The sequence below is a fragment of the Zootoca vivipara genome, chromosome 11, assembly GCF_963506605.1.
Source record: "Zootoca vivipara chromosome 11, rZooViv1.1, whole genome shotgun sequence".
In the NCBI taxonomy this organism is placed as follows: domain Eukaryota; kingdom Metazoa; phylum Chordata; class Lepidosauria; order Squamata; family Lacertidae; genus Zootoca; species Zootoca vivipara.
The window spans coordinates 33,827,465-33,847,721 of NC_083286.1; the positions used below are offsets into that span (position 1 = coordinate 33,827,465).

At 42.0% G+C, this 20,257-nt stretch overlaps 1 protein-coding gene across 2 annotated transcripts in view; it reads right to left on the reverse strand.

The window, feature by feature from the left end:
• The window catches only part of MRPS27 (mitochondrial ribosomal protein S27), a 55,005-nt gene that overhangs the window by 17,688 nt on the left and 17,060 nt on the right, over positions 1-20,257 (reverse strand). For both annotated transcript variants that reach the window (XM_035099793.2, XM_035099794.2), the window contains exon 5: positions 277-391. In XM_035099793.2, coding sequence (XP_034955684.2) covers positions 277-391 — 115 coding nt within the window. The remainder of the gene's footprint in view (positions 1-276; positions 392-20,257) is intronic.

Here is a 20,257-nt window from a genome sequence, read left to right on the forward strand (position 1 = left end):
TTCAGATCTGACTGATTCCAGCAGGAGATTATGAAAGCATGGGTTTAACTCCCCACCCGCACCTGGAAATAGCTGGGACTTGTTTAAATTTGGCTGGTCAGCTCTACTACGAAAAGGAAACAGCAGATTGCATGAAGTTTATTTAAAATTCCACACTTTCATTGTAAACAAAGAATGCAGTCTTCTGAATGGGAGACACGCTCACAGAAAGGTTTCAGATGTAGCTAACTTATGTATGTTTAACAACATTTGAAAAATGTCTTGTTAAAACATCACCTTATTTTGCAAAGTGTACAAAGCTTTATCCTGTGCCCCAAACTTCAGGCATTGCCTGATCCAGCTGTGGATGATCCAGTCTCTCAAGTAAAAGCAATTTGGGCTGTGACGAAACCTAAGGGACGAGACAAAACATAAAGAATTAAAAGAGACCCAGACACATGCTGGGCTACAAAGTTATGTGAATTAATTAAACATAAGCGGTATAAAACACAGATTTTTGTAGTTTCAGGGGGTAGATCTATAAAGGGAGCTGGATCCAGACTTAGCCATGTTTAGTACAGACCTAGTGAACAGGACCTAAGTCCAAAGTCCGTTTCGAGGGCCTAATCCGGCCCACCGGTCATTTTAATCCGGCCCCTGTGACAGTTTATTTCCCGGGGTAAAATCCTAAGATATAAAGAAAGCTCAACAACTTCAGTCCTTAAAAAAGGTCAACAACTTTGGTCAGCCCTCATGGCCCTTCACTTCATCAAATCTGGCCGTCTTTGAAAAAAGTTGGGCACCAGCACCACTGTATAACCTTGTCTGTTTAAAAGAGAGAAACATGAGAAAACCCTCTTCTACCCAGTATTATATAGAAAAACACCACCACCCCTGCCTTCAAAATGCATTTTCACCTCTACCCTTGTGGAAGTGGCAGAACCACCTTTCCACATGACAGAAACAGTTCTGTTAAGGGGTGCATGTGGTGTGCATGTGAGAGCTTTTCGGCTCAGTGCCAGATACATCCACATTTTTTTTAAATGGCTAGTGCGGAATTCAACCAAGTTGTGTGCATGGAACAAGGTCCACTCGCATAATAATAATAATAATAATAATAATAATAATAATAATAATAATAATAATAATTTATTATTTATACCATTTATTATTTATACCCCACCCATTTGGCTGGGTTTCCCCAGCCACTCTCGGCGGCTTCCAACAGAATATTAAAATACAATAATCTATTAAACATTAAAAGCTTCCCTAAACAGGCTTTCTCCCGCCTCTCTCTTGCTGAAAACCACCCACCCCCTAAATATGCTCTGGAGGGGGACGGAACCCATAACAGGTTTAGGGGGCACATGAGGGGGAGGAAAGGAGGAGTCCTGTTGATTTCATTCTGTACACACACACACACACTTAGTGCTATGTTGAATTCTACCTTCACGTTCTATGAATGAGTTAGTATGTAGGAGTCATGCAGGACATGTACAATAAACTGCCTCTCACATGTTACTCAATCATGAAATGGAAGTGCTTTGCATGTAGGAAGTTGTGGCAAGCCTGTATGTAGGTAGTCAAATATTGCCGACGGCAGCATAATATGAAAGTTATTATCTGAAGCGCCTTCCTAAACAGAGGTAGCTATTTAGAAAGCGGGATAACAAAAGAAACAAACCTATTTCGGAAAGGTAATACTAATATCCCATAAACTATCAGACTAAACAGCCCCTCTCATTGTCTGCTCATGGATTTTAGTATTCAGAACGAGCTGCAGCAGATCAGCTCCTGCCATTGTGATCTATCTATTATTATCATCATCGTGGCTGGGGTCAGGGGTTCGGCCTTGCTGGGCACTTGCCAAGGCTCGCTGCCCAACAGGGGCCCACTGCCAATCCTGCCAGCCTTCTTGCCCTGCTGTCGCTGCCTGTTTCCTTGCTCTCTCTCAAAGAGCAAGCACTGAGATGAGTAAGGAGAGGCGCTAAGCTCCACGTGTCTTGTCCTCTCCCGCTAGGAGCAAGTGCAGACTGGGCCCAGAGGGAGAAGCAAACAAAGGAGCAGATCAAGGTGGGTGAACTCTGCACATTCAGGGAGGGAGGCCTTGCGGGGAATGTATTTCCCAGGCCAACCCTTCTCCCATTCCCTCCCACCTCAAAATGCAACAATACCCTGCACTGATTGTTCTAGTCTGTACTATCTTTTTATTTATTGTTGGCTATATTTTCGAATATATGGTGCTGGAGGAGACTCTTGAGAGTCCCATGGACTGCAAGAAGAGCAAACCTATCCCTTCTGAAGGAAATCAGCCCTGAGTGCTCACTGGAAGGACAGATCGTGAAGCTGAGGCTCCAATACTTTGGCCACCTCATGAGAAGAGAAGAATCCTTGGAAAAGACCCTGATGTTGGGAAAGATTGAGGGCACTAGGAGAAGGGGACGACAGAGGACGAGATGGTTGGACAGTGTTCTCGAAGCTACGAACATGAGTTTGACCAAACTGCGGGAGGCAGTGCAAGACAGGAGTGCCTGGCGTGCTATGGTCCATGGGGGTCACGAAGAGTCGGACACGACTAAACAACAACAACATTTTCGAAACAAAAGAGAAGTTACTTCCAGGTAGGGATAGTACTAACCGTGAGATGCAACCCTTAAAGGGTGATAAAATAAAAAAAATTCCTTCAGTAGCACCTTAAAGACCAACTAAGTTTTTATTTTGGTATGAGCTTTCGTGTGCATGCACACTTCTTCAGATACAGTGAAATGGAAGTTTCCAGGCACTTATGTAGAGAAGGGGTGGGGAGGGGTGGGGATGGGGAGGGGGGATCACTCAGAAGGGTGGTGGAAATGGGTGATTGACTGACTGATAGCTGTTGATGACCGCAAACGACTGCAAATGGTTTTGCATGAAAAAGCAAGGGTTGAGATGGCTGAAGATCGCTTATCATGTATAATGAGATAAGAATCCGATATCTCTGTTCAAACCAGGTCCCTCCATGGTTTTGAGCTTGGTGATAAGTTGCAATTCAGCAACTTCTCTTTCCAGTCTATTTCTGAAATTCTTTTGTAGTAAGACAGCTACTTTGAGATCTTGTATAGAATGTCCTGGGAGATTGAAGTGTTCTCCTACTGGTTTTTCTGTCTTCTGGTTCCTGATGTCAGATTTATGTCCATTTATCCTTTGGCGTAGGGTTTGGCCTGTTTGTCCAATATAGAGAGCTGAAGGGCACTGTTGGCATTTGATGGCATACACAATGTTAGAGGATGAGCAATTAAATAGTCCTGAGATGGTATGTTGGATGTTGTTGGGGCCAGTAATGGTGTTGTCTGGGTGTATGTGGCAGCAAAGTTGGCCACATACACCCAGACAACACCATTACTGGCCCCAATGTGCCAACTTTGCTGCCACATACACCCAGACAACACCATTACTGACCAGACCAACACGGCTACCTACCTGTAACCTTAAAGGGTGCTGTGGTAGGATTTATACATTGCACGCTCTGGCATGCGCACCACCAAAAAGCTTTGCCCAAATGGGAGAGCACGGCCTGTGCTGAAGTGCCATGCATTTGTGTTTTGAGATGTCTCTGTGTGGTTTGCACCTCAACAAAAATAAATGAGCATTATATATAAATACAAATCTCACCTTCAACTCAGCTCGGTTGCATATGCTACCATTATAGTGTGTGAGAAGCCTTTTGGCAGAAAGATGCAAAGCTTAAATTGGGCCCCAGAGCCTAGAACCAGGCTCTTTGTGCAAGACAATCTACAGAAGGTCAAGGCATAAAATCTGGTAAACCAAAGTAATTGCCCAGAGGAAGTCATCCTTCATGGACAAAAGAGGTCCAAAAATAAAAACACCACCAACAGTAGTGTTGAAATGCCACAAGGTTTTAGGGCTAGATAACTACTTTACAGTGGATGCTAGCGGTTTCCAGACTAGGATTTAGAAATGGAAATGTTGGTTTAGGTTGTAGGAAAAACATATAATTATCTTCAGTGTTCCAACAACTTTCTCATAAACTCTCATGCCCTTAAAGTGTTCCTAAAGGACACAGTTTTACAATCAACAGTTAAATCCAGGACTAGAAAATGCCAGACTGGCCTTACGTTTATCTGTATAAAGAAGAGCCACAACATTTTGTGGGGGAAATTAATGATATAAAAGAATTCAATTGTGTTTAATAGTAGGAAGGAACTGGGAGGCGGGTGGGTAGGGCTGAAGGGGAGAAGGAACTCCCTCAACATTTGTCTCAATCGTTGTCTGAGCCTCAGAAAGAAGAACCTAAAATCTATGTAACCGTGAGCAACAAGGGCTAGGAAGCATTAGATCAAACCCCCAGTGAGCTCTAGCCCAGACCTCTTTCTGAAAAACATCAGGATGAATGAACAGGACGAATACACAGATGCTAGCAGCCTGGAGCCAAACTGCAGCACCATTTAGTGGTAGGATTGGTTCTTCCATCTGAATGAGCATGCTTTCCAGAACATTTATCAGACTATTATAGCCACCAACCCTTTTCACTTCCCTCTAGTGAGTTTCTGAGAATTGTCCCTTATGGCTACTGGCTATACAGATTACCAAGGGGAGGAGGGAGGTTGTTGCAGTCGGCCGTGTTAGTAGAGACCCAGCTGCTAGCTAAAGGATGTATATATGCTATGTTGTAAGTGACAGATTCTCTCTTTTCATATTAATGCTATGCTTGGGTGTTTTTTTTAAAGGCACATTTAAAATATCAAGCCATGAATGTCCATTTGGTTGATCTAATTGGTCCCTACACTTCTCGCTTGAACTCTGATATTAAGAAGATCCTATATTTGCCTTCATTAGGGGGCCTGGCTCAAAAATGCTTGCAGGAAGCATCAATTACAGGCAATCAGGCTGAATCATATTATGATGGATCAATTACCTAATTGGTACTGACTGGCTCACTAGCTAGCGAGAGAGGTCAGACAGCAAGATCTGCATCCAGTCACAAAGCACGGAAAATCCTGTATGGGGCCCCAATTATCTCCTAGGTTTCCTGTTCCAAACTGGCAAGTGTTTAGGTGAGATAGCGAGTGGTCAGAATCGTGAATAGCAGGACTGCAAGGCTGGATGCAAAAATAGGATGGGCCACAAGGTTCACTGTTAAGGAGGGAGTGTTGCTCCAACACTGGCATGGAGCAAATGGAAAGGTCCTACAGAGTGAGGTGCGTGTGAAGCCAAGAAGTCTAACTGAGAGTTGAAAGGACCACAAATGGGCCAGAGCCAGAATGCCTTGGCTGGAAGGTGAGATGAGATGCAGGTGGTGAACCCTTTTTCTTCCAAATGACTATCTAGCAGCCACACTTGACAGCCAGCCACCTGTGATAGTTCGTTGATCCAGTAATCTTTGTCACGCTGCCTTCAGTTTCTTGAAGGAAGGTGGAGCATAAGTGCAAAAAAACCCCAATAGTTAAATAATCTATGCACATACAACTGCCTGCGCAAAGGGTCTGGTATATGCAATTTGGAACTCAAGACATTTAAACATTGCTGCATGCTAGCAAACTATAATGTCTTGAAATATTTACTTGTATTCTTAAAAAAATATTCTAACAGAAACAAATTTAAAGCTTTGAATTCATTTAAATACAAATTTTAACAACACTAAGCAGAGTTCTCCATTGATTTTCCCCTCTACTGCATTGCTTAAATGCTCTTGGCCATTAGAAAAGCTCTTGAGATATTTATACAGCATGTAAAATTAACGTTCTGTACTCTGTGAAATTTGTTGGCTGAATATATCATGTTGTTGAATCTGATCTCGATAGGACATTTTGCACGGGGAGGGGGGGGGGAATGAGTTGAGGAAACCTACAAGTTCCCAGTCGGTGGAGATGCTACACATTTGTCTTTTTTTAAAAAAGTATTTACAGTATCTGTTTACCAGCAGCTTAAAGCACAGATCTGATAACAGGGATAAAATAGAGAGCACTCCATAGCATTGCAATTAAAACATAAGAATATTTTTACTGCCAAGAAAACCAGAGTTCAGCTGGATGTTCCAACTGTAAGAGGAACTGGAAATCTGATTCCTCAGAATTTCCAAATGCTGCGTCTTAATGCAAAACACACACCAAACACTATTTGCAAAGGGTACCAGCTCCCCTTGGGAATGGAACAAGTCACAGTCCTGGATGGCCACAAGAGGAATGGCTTGGGAAGACATGAATGATGTCATGTCTAGTATAGCTTCTCCCTAGCAACAAGATTAACATTTGAAAAGGGGAGGAGGGTTTCAAAGAAAGGAAAACAGAACCCACAACATATTTCCTAACTAGCCTGGGGGGTGGGGAAGTGTGACAGGCCCCTTGCTAGTTGTGACAGGCAGGAGCACACAAAGAAAGTAAATGCAAACATATACACACCAGCTGACAAGTGGCTTACAATAGTTGGGGATGGGGGAGTATTGGGGGCCTTACTAAAAATATGAGCTAAACAGCAACACCAGAGCACTGTGGGTTATGTTCATGACACTACCTTCAGTTTTATATGCCTCTCAGGTATCACTTTGAGGCACAGCAAGGCAGGAATAGAACAGATACAGAAAGAAAAACTGCCCCACTAAGAAGATGTAGAGCAGGGGTCCCCAAACTAAGGCCTAGGGGCCAGATGCAGCCCAATCGCCTTCTAAATCCAGCCCGCGGACAGTCTGGGAATCACCATGTTTTTACATGAGTAAAATGTGTCCATTTATTTAAAATGCATCTCTGGGTTATTTGTGGGGCATAGGAATTTGTTCATTTCCCCCCCCAAAATATAGTCTGGCCCCCCACAAGGTCTGAGGGACAGTGGACCGGCCCCCTGCTGAAAAAGTTTGCTGACCCCTGATGTAGAGTTTTCAGGTCCATGCCTTTTCGAACAGGAGTTCTGTCTGTGGCCCTTAAATCTTACCATTAACAACTACATCAGCCCATGTTGTTGTTTAGTCGTTTAGTCGTGTCCGACTCTTCGTGACCCCATGGACCATAGCACGCCAGGCATCAGCCCATAGTGAGCAACAATTCCTACTGGGTATGTCATTTTCTAGACCCAACAAGTAGCTTTCACTCATATTGCCCTGTCACAACGAAGGTAGTCAAGGATCACCTGGGGAGGCGATTGGGCTGCATCCGGCCCCCGGGCCTTAGTTTGGGGACCCCTGCTTTGGTACATAATAATAATTGGCCCCAGATAACCAATCACAGCCATTGCCAAGGTAATGGCAACCAGAACACAGTCTTCCCAAATAGCATTTTAAACAGGCATAATCACCCCAGAGTGAATTTCTAGGCAGTTAATCACCTTGACAACTGCAGGGTTGGAAGGGACCATTCCTGCCCACTGGCTGCTCTATTTGCCAGTGGCATTTGCCCCGCCCAGGCCAGATCCTGCTGCTTCTAACATCCATTATCCTTCAGAATAATCCAATACAGGTATCTCTTCCCTCATCACTGTCAAATAGCTATGGTGCAGAATTCAAAGGAACTCTAGGTAACCTCACCTTTTGGTGGCTGCGGCAGACACCCCTTTGTGACTTTCTGCCTTTCTGAATCAATTGTCAACTGGTTTCATTTGGGCTGTTTCCAGCACAAATGACTGAAGGATTGGGATGATCACTTCTCTTGTTGAGCAGCTCCATCAATAATAATAAACACCAGCATAAGTAGAGAGAACGAGCTGTACTCACGGCAGAGCCAAGTTTGGGTACTGTAGGTTACCGTGCTCAGATGACTGTTGGAAGCAGTGTGTGCCCGGCCGCGTGTAAGGCTCCCTAAGGACCCAACACTCCATTCAAGAAGGGTCTGGTTCCTTTTTGTCCATTTTAGTTCCCTATGACCTGGATGAAAACTCAATAAATGGCATAGTAGATGCTCTTTAAAATATGTATTATTATTATTATTAGTCAACTGAAGGAATTGTTAGTATATCTCTGCTCAGAAATCTCGGTAACAGGATATAACTAGGCTGTGCAATATGTACCAGGACCAGAGGAAGACCGGGGGTGGGGGTGGGGGTGGAATGTGTAATCTATTTATCACAGTTTCTGCACAAACCTTACTGAAAGGAAAGAGAGCTGTGTGGAGCAGTGCTTGGTGCATTGCATCTTAAGACTACAGGAAGCCAGCTATGATAAGCAAAAGAATACCCACTGAGTTAAATGAAGAGGGGACCCTCTGGCACTTCTTGTGTACTGAATGGAAAGGCCATGAGGTTCCCCTGTGGCTTTCTGCTATCTTTATTCCCCCATCCTTCCTTATCACCTATTCTTTCAAAAGGAAAGATCCCTAAAGAGCCCCGCTGTAACTCCGGCTTTCTATTCTTTAATATTTATGCAAAGAAATCAATCCGACAGATCCTCAGAGCCACTGAACTGGAAGGCATTTCCAAACTCTCCCTATCAAGCAGCGGAGGATGACTAAATCATACTCACCCCAGGATTACGCTGAAATTTCTCCGAATAAGATAGAGAAAGCTACATATCGCAGCCTGTGAATTCTTCAGAAGGCCACATTTCCTTGATCAGCTGCATTAGCTGCCAAGGCTTCATTCTCAAGCAGCAGCCAGGACTCTAGCACAAAAGAAAAGCCCACTAGATGAAGAGAACCAGTGGAGCAAGCCACAGAGATCTCTGAACTGAGAACTCCCCTAAGACAGATTCTTTCTACACCCTCAGACTCCTCAGTGCCTGTGCCCCATCCCAGCAGGCACAAGGAAGGCGCTGACTGAGAGGTGACGGAGTGCTAGGCTCTAAGCCAGAGGACTACTTTTTTTAAGGCTGTCCATTGTTGGCAACGAAGCAGAGTCTGGGGAAAGAGTAGCCTGGGTCAAGAGGGATAAAAGGTCTCCCTTGATCTCCAGACTTGTCTGAGCATGTTGCCTGCTTAGAACTAGCCAAGGTCCTGTAACTCAAGCCTGACTATGCGACCCTGGGACGTTACACCAAAACTTAAGTGCAAAGAACGTGAATACAAAACCGGGTCTAGAAGGCCGCAGCCCAGCTTTTTCCAGCTCTTGGAGCAGATGAGAGAGGTAGAATGTGCTACCTGCCAGAGAGTTTTAAATAGGGGACCAGAATCTCTGTTTCAACTCTGTAAGAGGAATGGAGGATCTGATATACACCAGTAACTGAGAGTTTGGAGCCACGGCCAATATTTCACTGAGATTAGTTAAAGAGGAACAAGAAGATATAATTTGTGTATATGCCCTTAAAACCAGAAGAAACACACAAGAATCTTAAAAAGTTTTGTTGGGTGCTACCATGTGACAAATTGCTGTATTGACGTGCTCATATTTGTACAGCAATCCAGAAACCCAACAGCACTGTAACTACATACAACTTCAATGCTACTCCCAAAAATTCATGCATGCAACAGCTGATTTCAGTGGGATTACGTTCATGCTTCTAAGATAGGAACTGTAGATAGAAAAATCCGTCTTTCTCTAAATGTAAAAAGGAAAAGGGTGAGAGAGCATTACTTACTTACTTACTTACTTACTTACTTACTTACTCACTCACTCATTCACTCACTCATTTAGTGTACTGCCTTCCATCCATGGATCTCAAGGCGGTTCACATCATTCATATCCAGGACATAGAAAACTGGAATTAGCAGGAATGAATGCAGTGGAGGCTCGTCCACTTGGGCCAGGCATGTCCAAAGACCGTTTTGGGGGCTTAATCCGGCCCGCCGGTCGGTTCAATCCGGCCCCTGTGGCAGTTTATTTCCTGGGGTAAAATCCTTAAAAAAGCTCAACAACTTCAATCATAAAAAAGCTCAACAACTTCATTCCTTAAAAAAGTCAACAACTTTGGTTGGCCCTTTGGTTGGCCCTCACAGCCTTTCACTTCATCAAATCTGGCCCTCTTTGAAAAAAGTTTGGACACCACTGATTTGGACACCTCTGCCCTCAGCCAACCCCTGCTTCTTACTAATAACAACCCCAGGGGGTAGCACTCCCTGTCAGCTTTCTCCTTAACCTCATTGTTGCTCTTGAAGAACTCAGTAGGGAGAAGGATGGGTAAAAACTATAATTAGTTGGCTCTGCCCGTCAATGGCTCTGACTCCACTTTATGTTGGTCTCTCCGCCTTATGCCCTACTGGTTCAAACAGGCACCAGGCACCATTGAGGTTGTGAACAAATATTGGAGTCCCTTGCTTAAGAATTTACTTTATTTTTTATTTTTTTTATTTTTTTATTGCAAAACGTTTCGGTGTATACATATGCTTTCAGTAAAAATACAGCCTTGATACGAATTACGATTGCGAAAAACCGAAGAACAAAAAAGGTAAAGAAAAAGAGAAAAGACGAAAGAAAAAAGTGAAAAAGAGAAAATAAAGATACTCACAATCAAAGTACAAAATATATCCAAAACATTTTTGATCCATCAATTACAGTTAAATAAAGAATAATCGTTACTCCCAACCCTCACTCCCCCCCCCGCCCGTCCACCATTCCCTCCCTCACCTAATTCATCCATATTTCCCTGTCGTACCTGTTATTCCATAGTCTTTACTATTTGAATGTCATTCACTTTAATAAAGTTGTCTTTTAGTCAAATCGTTTTGTTGTTATTTATCATTAATGTTTATGTTCTTTTCTTTCTCAATATCATTATTAAGTAAGGAGTGGGATAGGAAGGTGGGCCTAATAACTACCTCTTATATTTAATTTAATTTTATTCCTCGAACTTCCTGCCTTTCCCCAATGCATTTACTCGTCTTAACTTTGAACATACATAACACAGTACATTTATCTACATCAAGTATCAAATTCGTTCTTATTTCTTAATGCACCAATATTTTGCTATCAAAAATTTGTTTTTCTTCCCGCCCTTTTTGGATTTCAATCCAATATTAATACAGGTGATAATCCTTTACAATATTTTTCCACATATATCTTATATTTATCCCACTTTGCAGCAAGGTTTTGTTTTGATTTACCTTGTATGTTGTTAGTCAGAATGGCCATCTCCGCCAATTCTTGTAGTTTGCACTGCCATTCCCAAATTGTGGGGACGTCTGTTTCTTTCCAACTTTTGGCGACCAGAATCCTGGCCGCTGCAGTTGCATACAGGAATAGTTCCTTTGATGGGTTTGGTATATCTTTCCCTATTATGCTTAGTAATAGCATCTCTGGTTTTTTTTGAAATGTTATTCCTAGCATTTTCTTTATTTCCTCATAAATTAGTCCCCAGAATATTTTTATTTTCTCACATGTCCACCATGTAAGTTCTAAAATGAAGTAGCCCAAGTCGAAGGTTGATTTTAAGATGGGGTTGCCGTATTTCAAACAATGAAAATCCGGACAGAAAAGTTGAGCTGTTTTCAGTTTTGCCCAAAGTTGTTGAGCCCAGACACTACTGCCAACTGCAGTATTCCAGATACGTCCAGATGATGAATGGCAAACCTATTGGAACCACTTTCCATATTCATACATACAGTATGCACTCATACATACAGTATGCATACACTGTGCATGAAGTATACTTGCTCGCCTCTCAAGCAGTCAAATTTGGCTATTATACCATGTTGTCTATGCACCAGGGGGCTGTGTCCAAGTTCTTGCTCAAGGTAAATCAGATCCATGTGTCTTAGTGAAATGCAGTGACATACATTGCATGTATGCATTCCAAAAATCTGCATCTGAGCATTTATTTTTCTAAACAGATTTCCTGCCCTACCTCCACCCCGGTTTACTTCAGATTTTAACATAATTTCAGAGGAAACCAGACAGGGGGAAAATGCTTCAATTGCTGATGAAGCTTTCAAACTGCCAGAAATAAGCTGATCTACTGGAAAGAATCCAAAGCCACTTCACTTTGTAAATGCAAGTCATAGCTCTCTGTGTTAAAGCTTTAGCTTTTTTTAAAAAAATGCCACATTCTCTCTTCCCAGGCATATTTTTAGGTACAAAGCTTAATAATCAAATAGATTCCAGGCAGGCTTAGTATAGAACTAGAGGGCTTGGGAGGACATCACCAGGAAATCTCCTTTGTCTGCCATTTCAAGCTGTAAGCAGTGGAAGAAATCCTCTGCATTAAAAAATAAAAAATAAAAAAGGCCCAGAGGCACTGATCACGTCTCACTGTCAAAAGAAAACTGCCCCACAAAACCCTTTGCTTCTTGAAAGTTGGCTTTTAATCATCCATGAGTAAAAGAAGCTTTTCTTTTATCTCCTGGCCTATGTCAACCTCACATCCATTTATATGTATGCATGCACATGCCCCCTCCTTTTCAAATCCTTGTACAACCTATTCACTGCACAAGTTCTTATAGGAACAGTGCACTCTTTAACTCTACATCCCAGGGAGTAAAAGAAGGGATTCCCTCCCAACCCAGCTTTGTAAAAATTAAAATTTCCAATGGCATTTAAGGAAACATTTCCTCTGTGCAATGTGTCACAAATCTATTTCACAGCGATGGCAATTACTATTATTATTTAAACCTTTTACACAGCTACTGAAATCAAGGGGAAAGGAGAACATTTCAAAGCAAATAAGGACAAAGAAGTACCTTTCTTCTTTGCCCGCTTCCCCACTGAACTAGGCCTGTTATTTACATTTTCCAGTAAATAAGCTATGGAAATGCAATCATTATTCACCCACTCTTTGAAGAAAGGCTATCAGACCTGCAAAGGGGGGGGGGGGTTAGCCAAGAATTTAGAGATAACATTGATTTTAAATCTTTTGTTATAACCATTAATATGGAACATAAAGGCTGTTTAAAAAAAGAAAAAGAAAACACCAACCTAATCTACTGAGTATCCAAAGGAAATTTCCTTCAAAATTATGAAATTTATCCCAATAAATCTGCATATAGGATAAGTTTACTATCTGTTTAATTATATGCATCTCAATGTGGGCAATCGCTGAATGATTTGGCCCATATTAAACACATGCTTGAATTTGGCCGGAGCTTGCTAGATAGTTGCATCTAACATTGTACAACAATCCATATAGAATAATAGAGTTGGAAGATACCTCAAGGGTCATCTACCCAACCAAATCATCTAACCCAGGCATTCCCAAACTGCGGCCCTCCAGATGTTTTGGCCTACAACTCCCATGATCCCTAGCTATCAGGACCAGTGGTCAGGGATGATGGGAATTGTAGTCCAAAACATCTGGAGGGCCGAAGTTTGGGGGTGCCTGATCTAACCAATGATTGGCACAGTTAGCTTAGACATCACTTCTCATATGTTGAGGCGGGGGGGGGGAGAAAAGGGTGAGTTGTGGTATAAATGCCTAAAACTCTGAGGTTCAATACACACATTCTTTAGAGACTGCCTCATTTCGTTGCACTGTCGTAACTGTACCATTTATGTACCAAGCTCAATGCAAGAGCATTATCAGCTGCTGGCCACAGTTGTGGAATTACCTTACCTCCAGAGGTCTGCCCAAGCCCACTCCCAAGCATCCATCCGTAAGCCTGAATCTTGTAACTACTACCGTAGCTTCATGGCCTGAGCCTCAACACTAGCCTAGCTGAAACTAGCCAATCAGAAACTCTTCAGGCACAGGATAGGTTGCCTCTGGAATGAAACTGAGATGCATCAGACCAGATGTGCTCATGCAGATGTCAACTCCAGTTCAGTACTGTGCAAGATGCTGGCAGCTAGGACCAGATGCATAGTCCCACTGCTATGCACGAAGAACACCTGGTATGTCAAAATCAAACCCGTGACCCACAGGTCTCCACGGGTACAAAATAACAAGCACCAGTTAGGCACAGTTTTTTAATTTTCTTTACATCTTAGGTTTATTACATATATGAAGTAAGAGAGTTTTGGGATTTTTGCTTGTTTGTTTAAAACCCCCAAACATAGCTTTGGGGTCTTCTTTAAAAATAAAATCCTCAAAGGATAGGAAAGAAGAAGAAAGATCGATGTTTCTCTTTTGTTGTCATCACTGTTCAGTGATGTATGCCTAAAGAACAAACATTTTAAAAACTAGTTTCCCTGAGGTTTTGCTCTCCTGTAATCTCCCTCCCATTCTTCCTCTCCTTCTGTAGGAAAAAGGGAATATGCTTTTTCATGTATAAATAAAGATTGGATACTGTTTTCACTGTAAAGCTACAAACTCTGAAATACTTAAGAAACCAAACTGGGAAATGTCTTTCTTAAAAAAACAAACTACTCACAATAAAGAAAACCGTCATTAAGGATTTCTTCCTCTTAAAAATTACTTATGGGCTTCACCCAGTTGAAAATGACTGGATTTGAATACAAATTCCTTTAATAATCTAGTGTTAGAGCACACACTCTGATAGGCCCGTGAAAACATTGGAGGATGATGGAGTGAGCTGTTACTATAGCAACCTGAAAAGAGATTCTCTGGTGCTTTCCATAGTCCCAGCACAACTACAATAAAGTCTAATTTACAGCCAGACATTTGCTTGAACCATATTTCCCCCGTTGCTTATGTCATGTATATTATTATTTTTTAATGAGTAATTCAAAACATTTAACTTTTTACTTTGGAAACATGATCCAAACATCAGCAAGTCTGTATTGCACCAGATAAAATTCATACAAGTACAGTACTGTTCCCCCCCCCCCATAACGCTTAAAAGGTCAGGTTTACTCGTTAACTGCATTTCTTCTTCAGTGAAAATTATACAGAGCCAAAACCGCAAACAGGATAGAACCGGTAATTCGATTTCTCCCCTTGACCCACTGTAGATGTATGTAGTTAACCAATTCCTCACTATAATAAGGACACATTGTTGTGGCAGCTATCAACTCTGAATGGGGGCACAGAGCACAATTAGAGAGGAAGATATATCTGTTCAAGAGCAGGCAGCAAACAAGTCTACGCTACTAACTAATCACGTACTTAAGCTGTGAACACTTCAGGCAGTGTCAAATAGGGTAAGTCATCCATGTTTAAACAAGGCCTCTGAAAAATGCCTGTATTTTCTAACGATATGAGAGCTTGAAATGCTGAACTGTTTCTGTAATTACCAGAAGAGAGCAAATAATGCAAGGGAGGAAGCCTTTAAAGATATGTTTTCCTTATCTCTGGAAAATGTTTCCCATAACAACACAACAAGTAGACATTGTTTGTGTGAATTAATCAGGGTAGCACATCCCAGATCTCACAGTTATATTTCATGTTTTGAGCTGAACCGTGATGTAATTTTCAAATTCTAGTTGTGCACCATTGCTGTTTTAATGAGAATGGCAATCTTAAAACTGTTTGGAAAATCCCAAACCCTAAAGTAAAAGGCTAATAAAAGTTCATTATTAGTAGTACTAGTAGTCTTTCTATGACTTTGTTGTCCCATTACTTTTTGGATCTATCATTTTCAAACATATTGAGAACTCTCTTTGGTGGACTGGAGTTGGAGCCCAAAATCTTTGGTTGGCAAAGGTTCAGTAGATTATAAACCTGATGACAGGACCTGTGTTGTTATTAAATCTTTGTACAGCACCTGGAAAACTTAATTTAAAAACTTGGTAACTAAATTTAAATTTGGTATGATATACTATGAAAGGAACACGCACCACATGGCTCTGCTATTAGTCCAAAAATGTTCATTTGCAACTACTTTATTTTTGCTTAGTGTGGTAAGCAAAGTGTGGTATCATTACTTCTGTACAGGGCAGCTGCTGCTATACTTGTTCGTTCCTACCCACTTAATCTCCTAATTCTTCACTATGACAACCATATTCCACTGTGTGTGCCTGCCCCCAGCACTGCACCAATCGAAAATGCCAGAAATATAATGGATGAGATGAAATGTCAAGAAAAACAAATGGTGGCCTTGTATTAAAAACAAATCAAGTCTCGCTTCTTTTTACATTCAAACACAGGTTAGGAATACATGGATCTGGTGTTTGAGGCTTCACACCCAGGGGAATACGGGTGTGCAGGGCATACCAACAATGCCTTACTCCTGGGAAACGGTCATGAATATGTTACCAAAATAGGCCTCTCTGATGAATGAGGCACCCAAGATGTCTACCTTCAAGCTGTGCTGCGAAGTCACATGCCAGGCTTATCAGGAATACGTAATTAATTTTAAAAGCCTTATTGTATTGAACAATATTACACTGCCTCGATTATACCCAGGAGGTAATGGGGCTCTAACAATAAATTGCTGTACAATTAGCTCCATCTGCCTCCTTTGGTTATTAGCCCTGGTGACACCTTTCTTCCTGTGAGTCAGGATTAGATGCCAGGGAGATTCTCATTCTCCTCTTTACCAGGAGATTGAAGAAAGCAGAGCCAGCCCCCCCCCCTCTCTGTGTGTGTGTGTGTGTGTGTGTGTGTGTGTGTGAGAGAGAGAGAGAGAGAGAGAGAGAGAGAGAGAGAGAGGTGTGTGTGTGTGTGTGTGTGCAAATGAGAAAGATGGTGAGCACAGGAGACTATATTTTAAGTGAGCACATGCGGCAGAGAGGTAGGAAAGTACCCTGGGAGCATAGCTGTCAACTTTTCCCTTTTCTCACGAGGAATCCTATTCGGAATAAAGGAATTTCCCTTTAAAAAGGGGAAAGTTGACAGCTATGCCTGGGAGATGAGGGGAAGCTCTCATTAAATTTCTGATAACCAGTTGCTATTGGATGATCCCTCAAGAGATCAGTGTTTTACAGCAGCGTGGAATAGATAAGGGAGCTGGCCTAAATCAACTTAATCAATGAATCAGTGGCCTCAGCCAGCTCTGCTATTATGCAGAGTAGGAGAGCCACCTCAGGCAGCTGACTGTAGGTATCATGAAAGGGCTGCAAATTGCTATAACATTTAATTTATTATTATCATGATTGAACTTCTACTGCCAGCGAGGAGGCCAGATGCTTGTGTGATTTCCTGTCTCAGGTGCCAAAAGAATAGGACCAGCTTTGGATATTATGCAAAGTCTTGGGCCAGCCCTGACTAGGGGCAATTGGTACTCTTCTCCTTCACTTGGAGTGTGCTTACCGTATTGGCCCGGATATAAACCGCACCTTTTTTTCCAAATTCTGACAGTAAAAAGTTAAAGTGTGGCTTATATTCGCAACCTTCCCTTCCCTCCAACGGCTCCGGGGAGGCTTGGGAGCAGCGGGTGGGCTGCGCGCCGTTGCCCCACACTCCTGGGCTGCTCTCTGTGGGTGGAGGGCAGGCCGCTGGCAAAATGGCATGGGGGATTGTCTCCCCCCTTTTTAATTTTGAAGGTGTGGCTTATTTGAGGGTGTGGCTTATATTCGGGCCAATACGGTAAATCAGGCATTCCCAAAGTCTGTTTTTTTTGGGGGGGGGGCCTAATCTGGCCCGCCAGTCAATTTAATCTGGCCCCCGTGGCAGTATATGTCCTGGGGTAAAATATGAAAAAAAAAGTTCAGCAACTTCAATCCGAAAAAAAGCTCAACAACTTTAGGTTAAAACTATAAAGAAAGCTCAGCAACTTTGGTCGGCCCTCACACATGTTCAGTTCATCAAATCTGGCCCTCTTTGAAAAAAAGTTTGGGCACCCCTGCGGTAAATGCTGGGGTCTGACATAGGTCCAGAAAGCAGAAAGACAGCACACACTTTATCTGTATCAAGTTTTTTTTAATAAATGTTTTGTGGAGTGAACAACTAACAGCCAAATAACGTCACTGTGAAGTCACTAGAAACAAACCATCCATCAGGGGAGAAATAAGAGCTATTCCAAACAACCCCATTTATCAAGTGGTAATTTGAAAGGGAATGAGTCACTCCTGAGAGGAGAGACATTCAATTCTTAATGCTGGCTCAAGATCCAGATGAGAGAATTCCCACACAAGAAACCAGAAGCAGCTTAATCTTTCCAGGAGTTACTATCATAGTGCGCAATCACACGTTGCTAGATTTGTGGGTCTTGTCTGAAAGCATTTTAATGGGAAACTTCACCAGTCAGCTCCCGTAACACAAGTAATTAAAAGAACCAGCTCCTGTACACATAAAATGATCTGTACACATAGGTAAAATGGCTGTCGTGCAGAGGCTGCTTTAAACAGATTTCTTCAGCAACTACATCCAGGTAAAACAGTGCAGCAGTTTATCATTAAAATGGCTTTTCATTTATATGGGGCACAATCCAGCCAAAATTTTAGTAAGTGCTTAATTCTCCCACTTAACGTGTTCAATATGCTTCAGGTGCTTTTATCTCTATCATCCTTACAACAGAGATAAATACAGCTCTATTATAAATACAGCTGCACAAATATAAGATGGGCGGCGGCAGCACCTGGTTTATTAGTAGTACATGTGAAAAGGATCTGGGGGTCTTAGTGGACCACAAGCGTAACATGAGTCAACAGTGTGAAGCAGCAGCAAAAAAATACTATTCCACGCTGCATCAACAGAAGTATAGTGTCCAGATGAAGGGAAGCCACAGTACCACTCTATTCTGCCTTGGTCAGGTCCCAACTGGAGATCTGTGTCCAGTTCTGGGCACAATTTAAGAAGGATATTGACAAGCTGGAATGTGTGCAGAGGAGGGCAATCAAGATGATAAAGGGCCTGGAAACCAAGCCTTATAACCTTTTCCCCTGCTCTACTTGCAGATCAGGCATTTAAAAAGAAAGAAAGTTAGAAAGTTGAGTGAACTGCCACTGAGGAAAAGGTGGCAATGTATGCGCTATAAATATCGCACTCTGTTATACAAACCTGAGAAATTTCTTTCTCCACTTTTCTTTTTCCTTGGCACATGGCTGTAGCTGTGCATTTCTGCACATTTTGATTTTCTTTCAAATTTAGAGCATATTTCAAACAGTAAATGCAAACATTCTAGGCTATTTCATTACCCATGGGAAGCAGGTTACTTAACTGCAGCCCTTTCTGACTTGCAAAAAGGAATCACATTAGTTTCTGAGGTTATAGATCCCGTCCCACTACCAGTATCATACAAAAATGCATTAGGTGATATTCAGCGAAGTTCCACTCAGAGAAGACCCACTGAAATTAATCCACATGACTAAGTTAGGTTCATTAATTTCAATGGATCTACTCTGAGTAAAACTCAGCATTTCTCCTTTCATTTATTGAAAGAAGTTCAAAAGCTCAGAACACTGTAAGTCTTGTCCCAGTTAATAAGATTGCCAAACTGAAACTCACATAGCAATAAATAGTGGCATGCTTATCAGATTCTCCCCAAAGAACACCTTTCAATTTATCACGGTTATTTTATGAACCTATCTCCAATCCATATAGGTCTTCCAGAATGTGAGTGTACAAATGGCCCCATATTTGCCATGTTTCCACACACAGACAAGGTTTTATTTATTTATTTTAAAAAAAATCACACTGAGAATTGGGGCAAAGAGGAGAAAGCAAGCCGAATTTAGACCAGCTAGGCCCATGCATAATGTTCACCAATATCTCTGAGCTGTCAATTTATTTATTTTTTAGGGTTGGGCAATGTGAGTCTTGGAGCTATTTTGCACATGGGGAAAAGTTAGTTTCACACCAAATGTATGTTAAATAGGAAACAGCGGCCAGCCACAGCTCCCCAAAATGTTCGCCTGTTACCCTTTGTTCTCATTGTTTTGTTTGATGTTAAGGAAAGTGAGTGCAATCATAACCAAAACCTAATTGAACAGTGACGATACACTACGGGAAGAATATGCTACTTTTAAGCAAAAGCAAATATGTTGCATTAAAAACAAAGAAACCGAAGAGGAAACACTATTATCCCTGAGATGGCTGAGCAGTTCGCAAATTCTGAAGATTGATCAATTAGCACTTAGGAAAATCTTTCCATTTGCCAGTTGGTGCTCAGGCTTGCCTCTTAATTAGCCCTTCCAAGCAAGCATATTTCCACGACATTGGGGGTAATGGACAATGAAATATCTTTGTCCTCCCCCCAGCTCCACAGATGCTTCCCCTCCAAACTTCTCCACGAAAGACTTGGCCAATTTGCCACGATCATTTCCATAAATCTCATTTACACTCTGTGCTCACAGGTTCCATCACTCTCCTCCTGCCCACTTACGGCACCCCTTCACTGCCCATGCTTAGGTGAGGCAAGACAGCTATAAAATCATAAATGAGTTTTCCCATGAAATAACAGACCAAACAGGTAATTTACAGGTTACTAATGAATCCAAAAGAGCTTGCATTGAAAAAGAGAAATCTGTGTGCAGTTACTTACCTGTACTAGGCAGGGTGCCAGCCATGTTTACTGTACCATCTTGGCTGCCATCTGTATTTTCCAGCTACTGCTGACCTTTCTACAACTTCTAAACCTCATTTCCCAGCTGTTCCTACATAAGCAGGATAGCTAAGAATGAAGCAATAATTAAACGCTTCTGATGCCAAGATGAT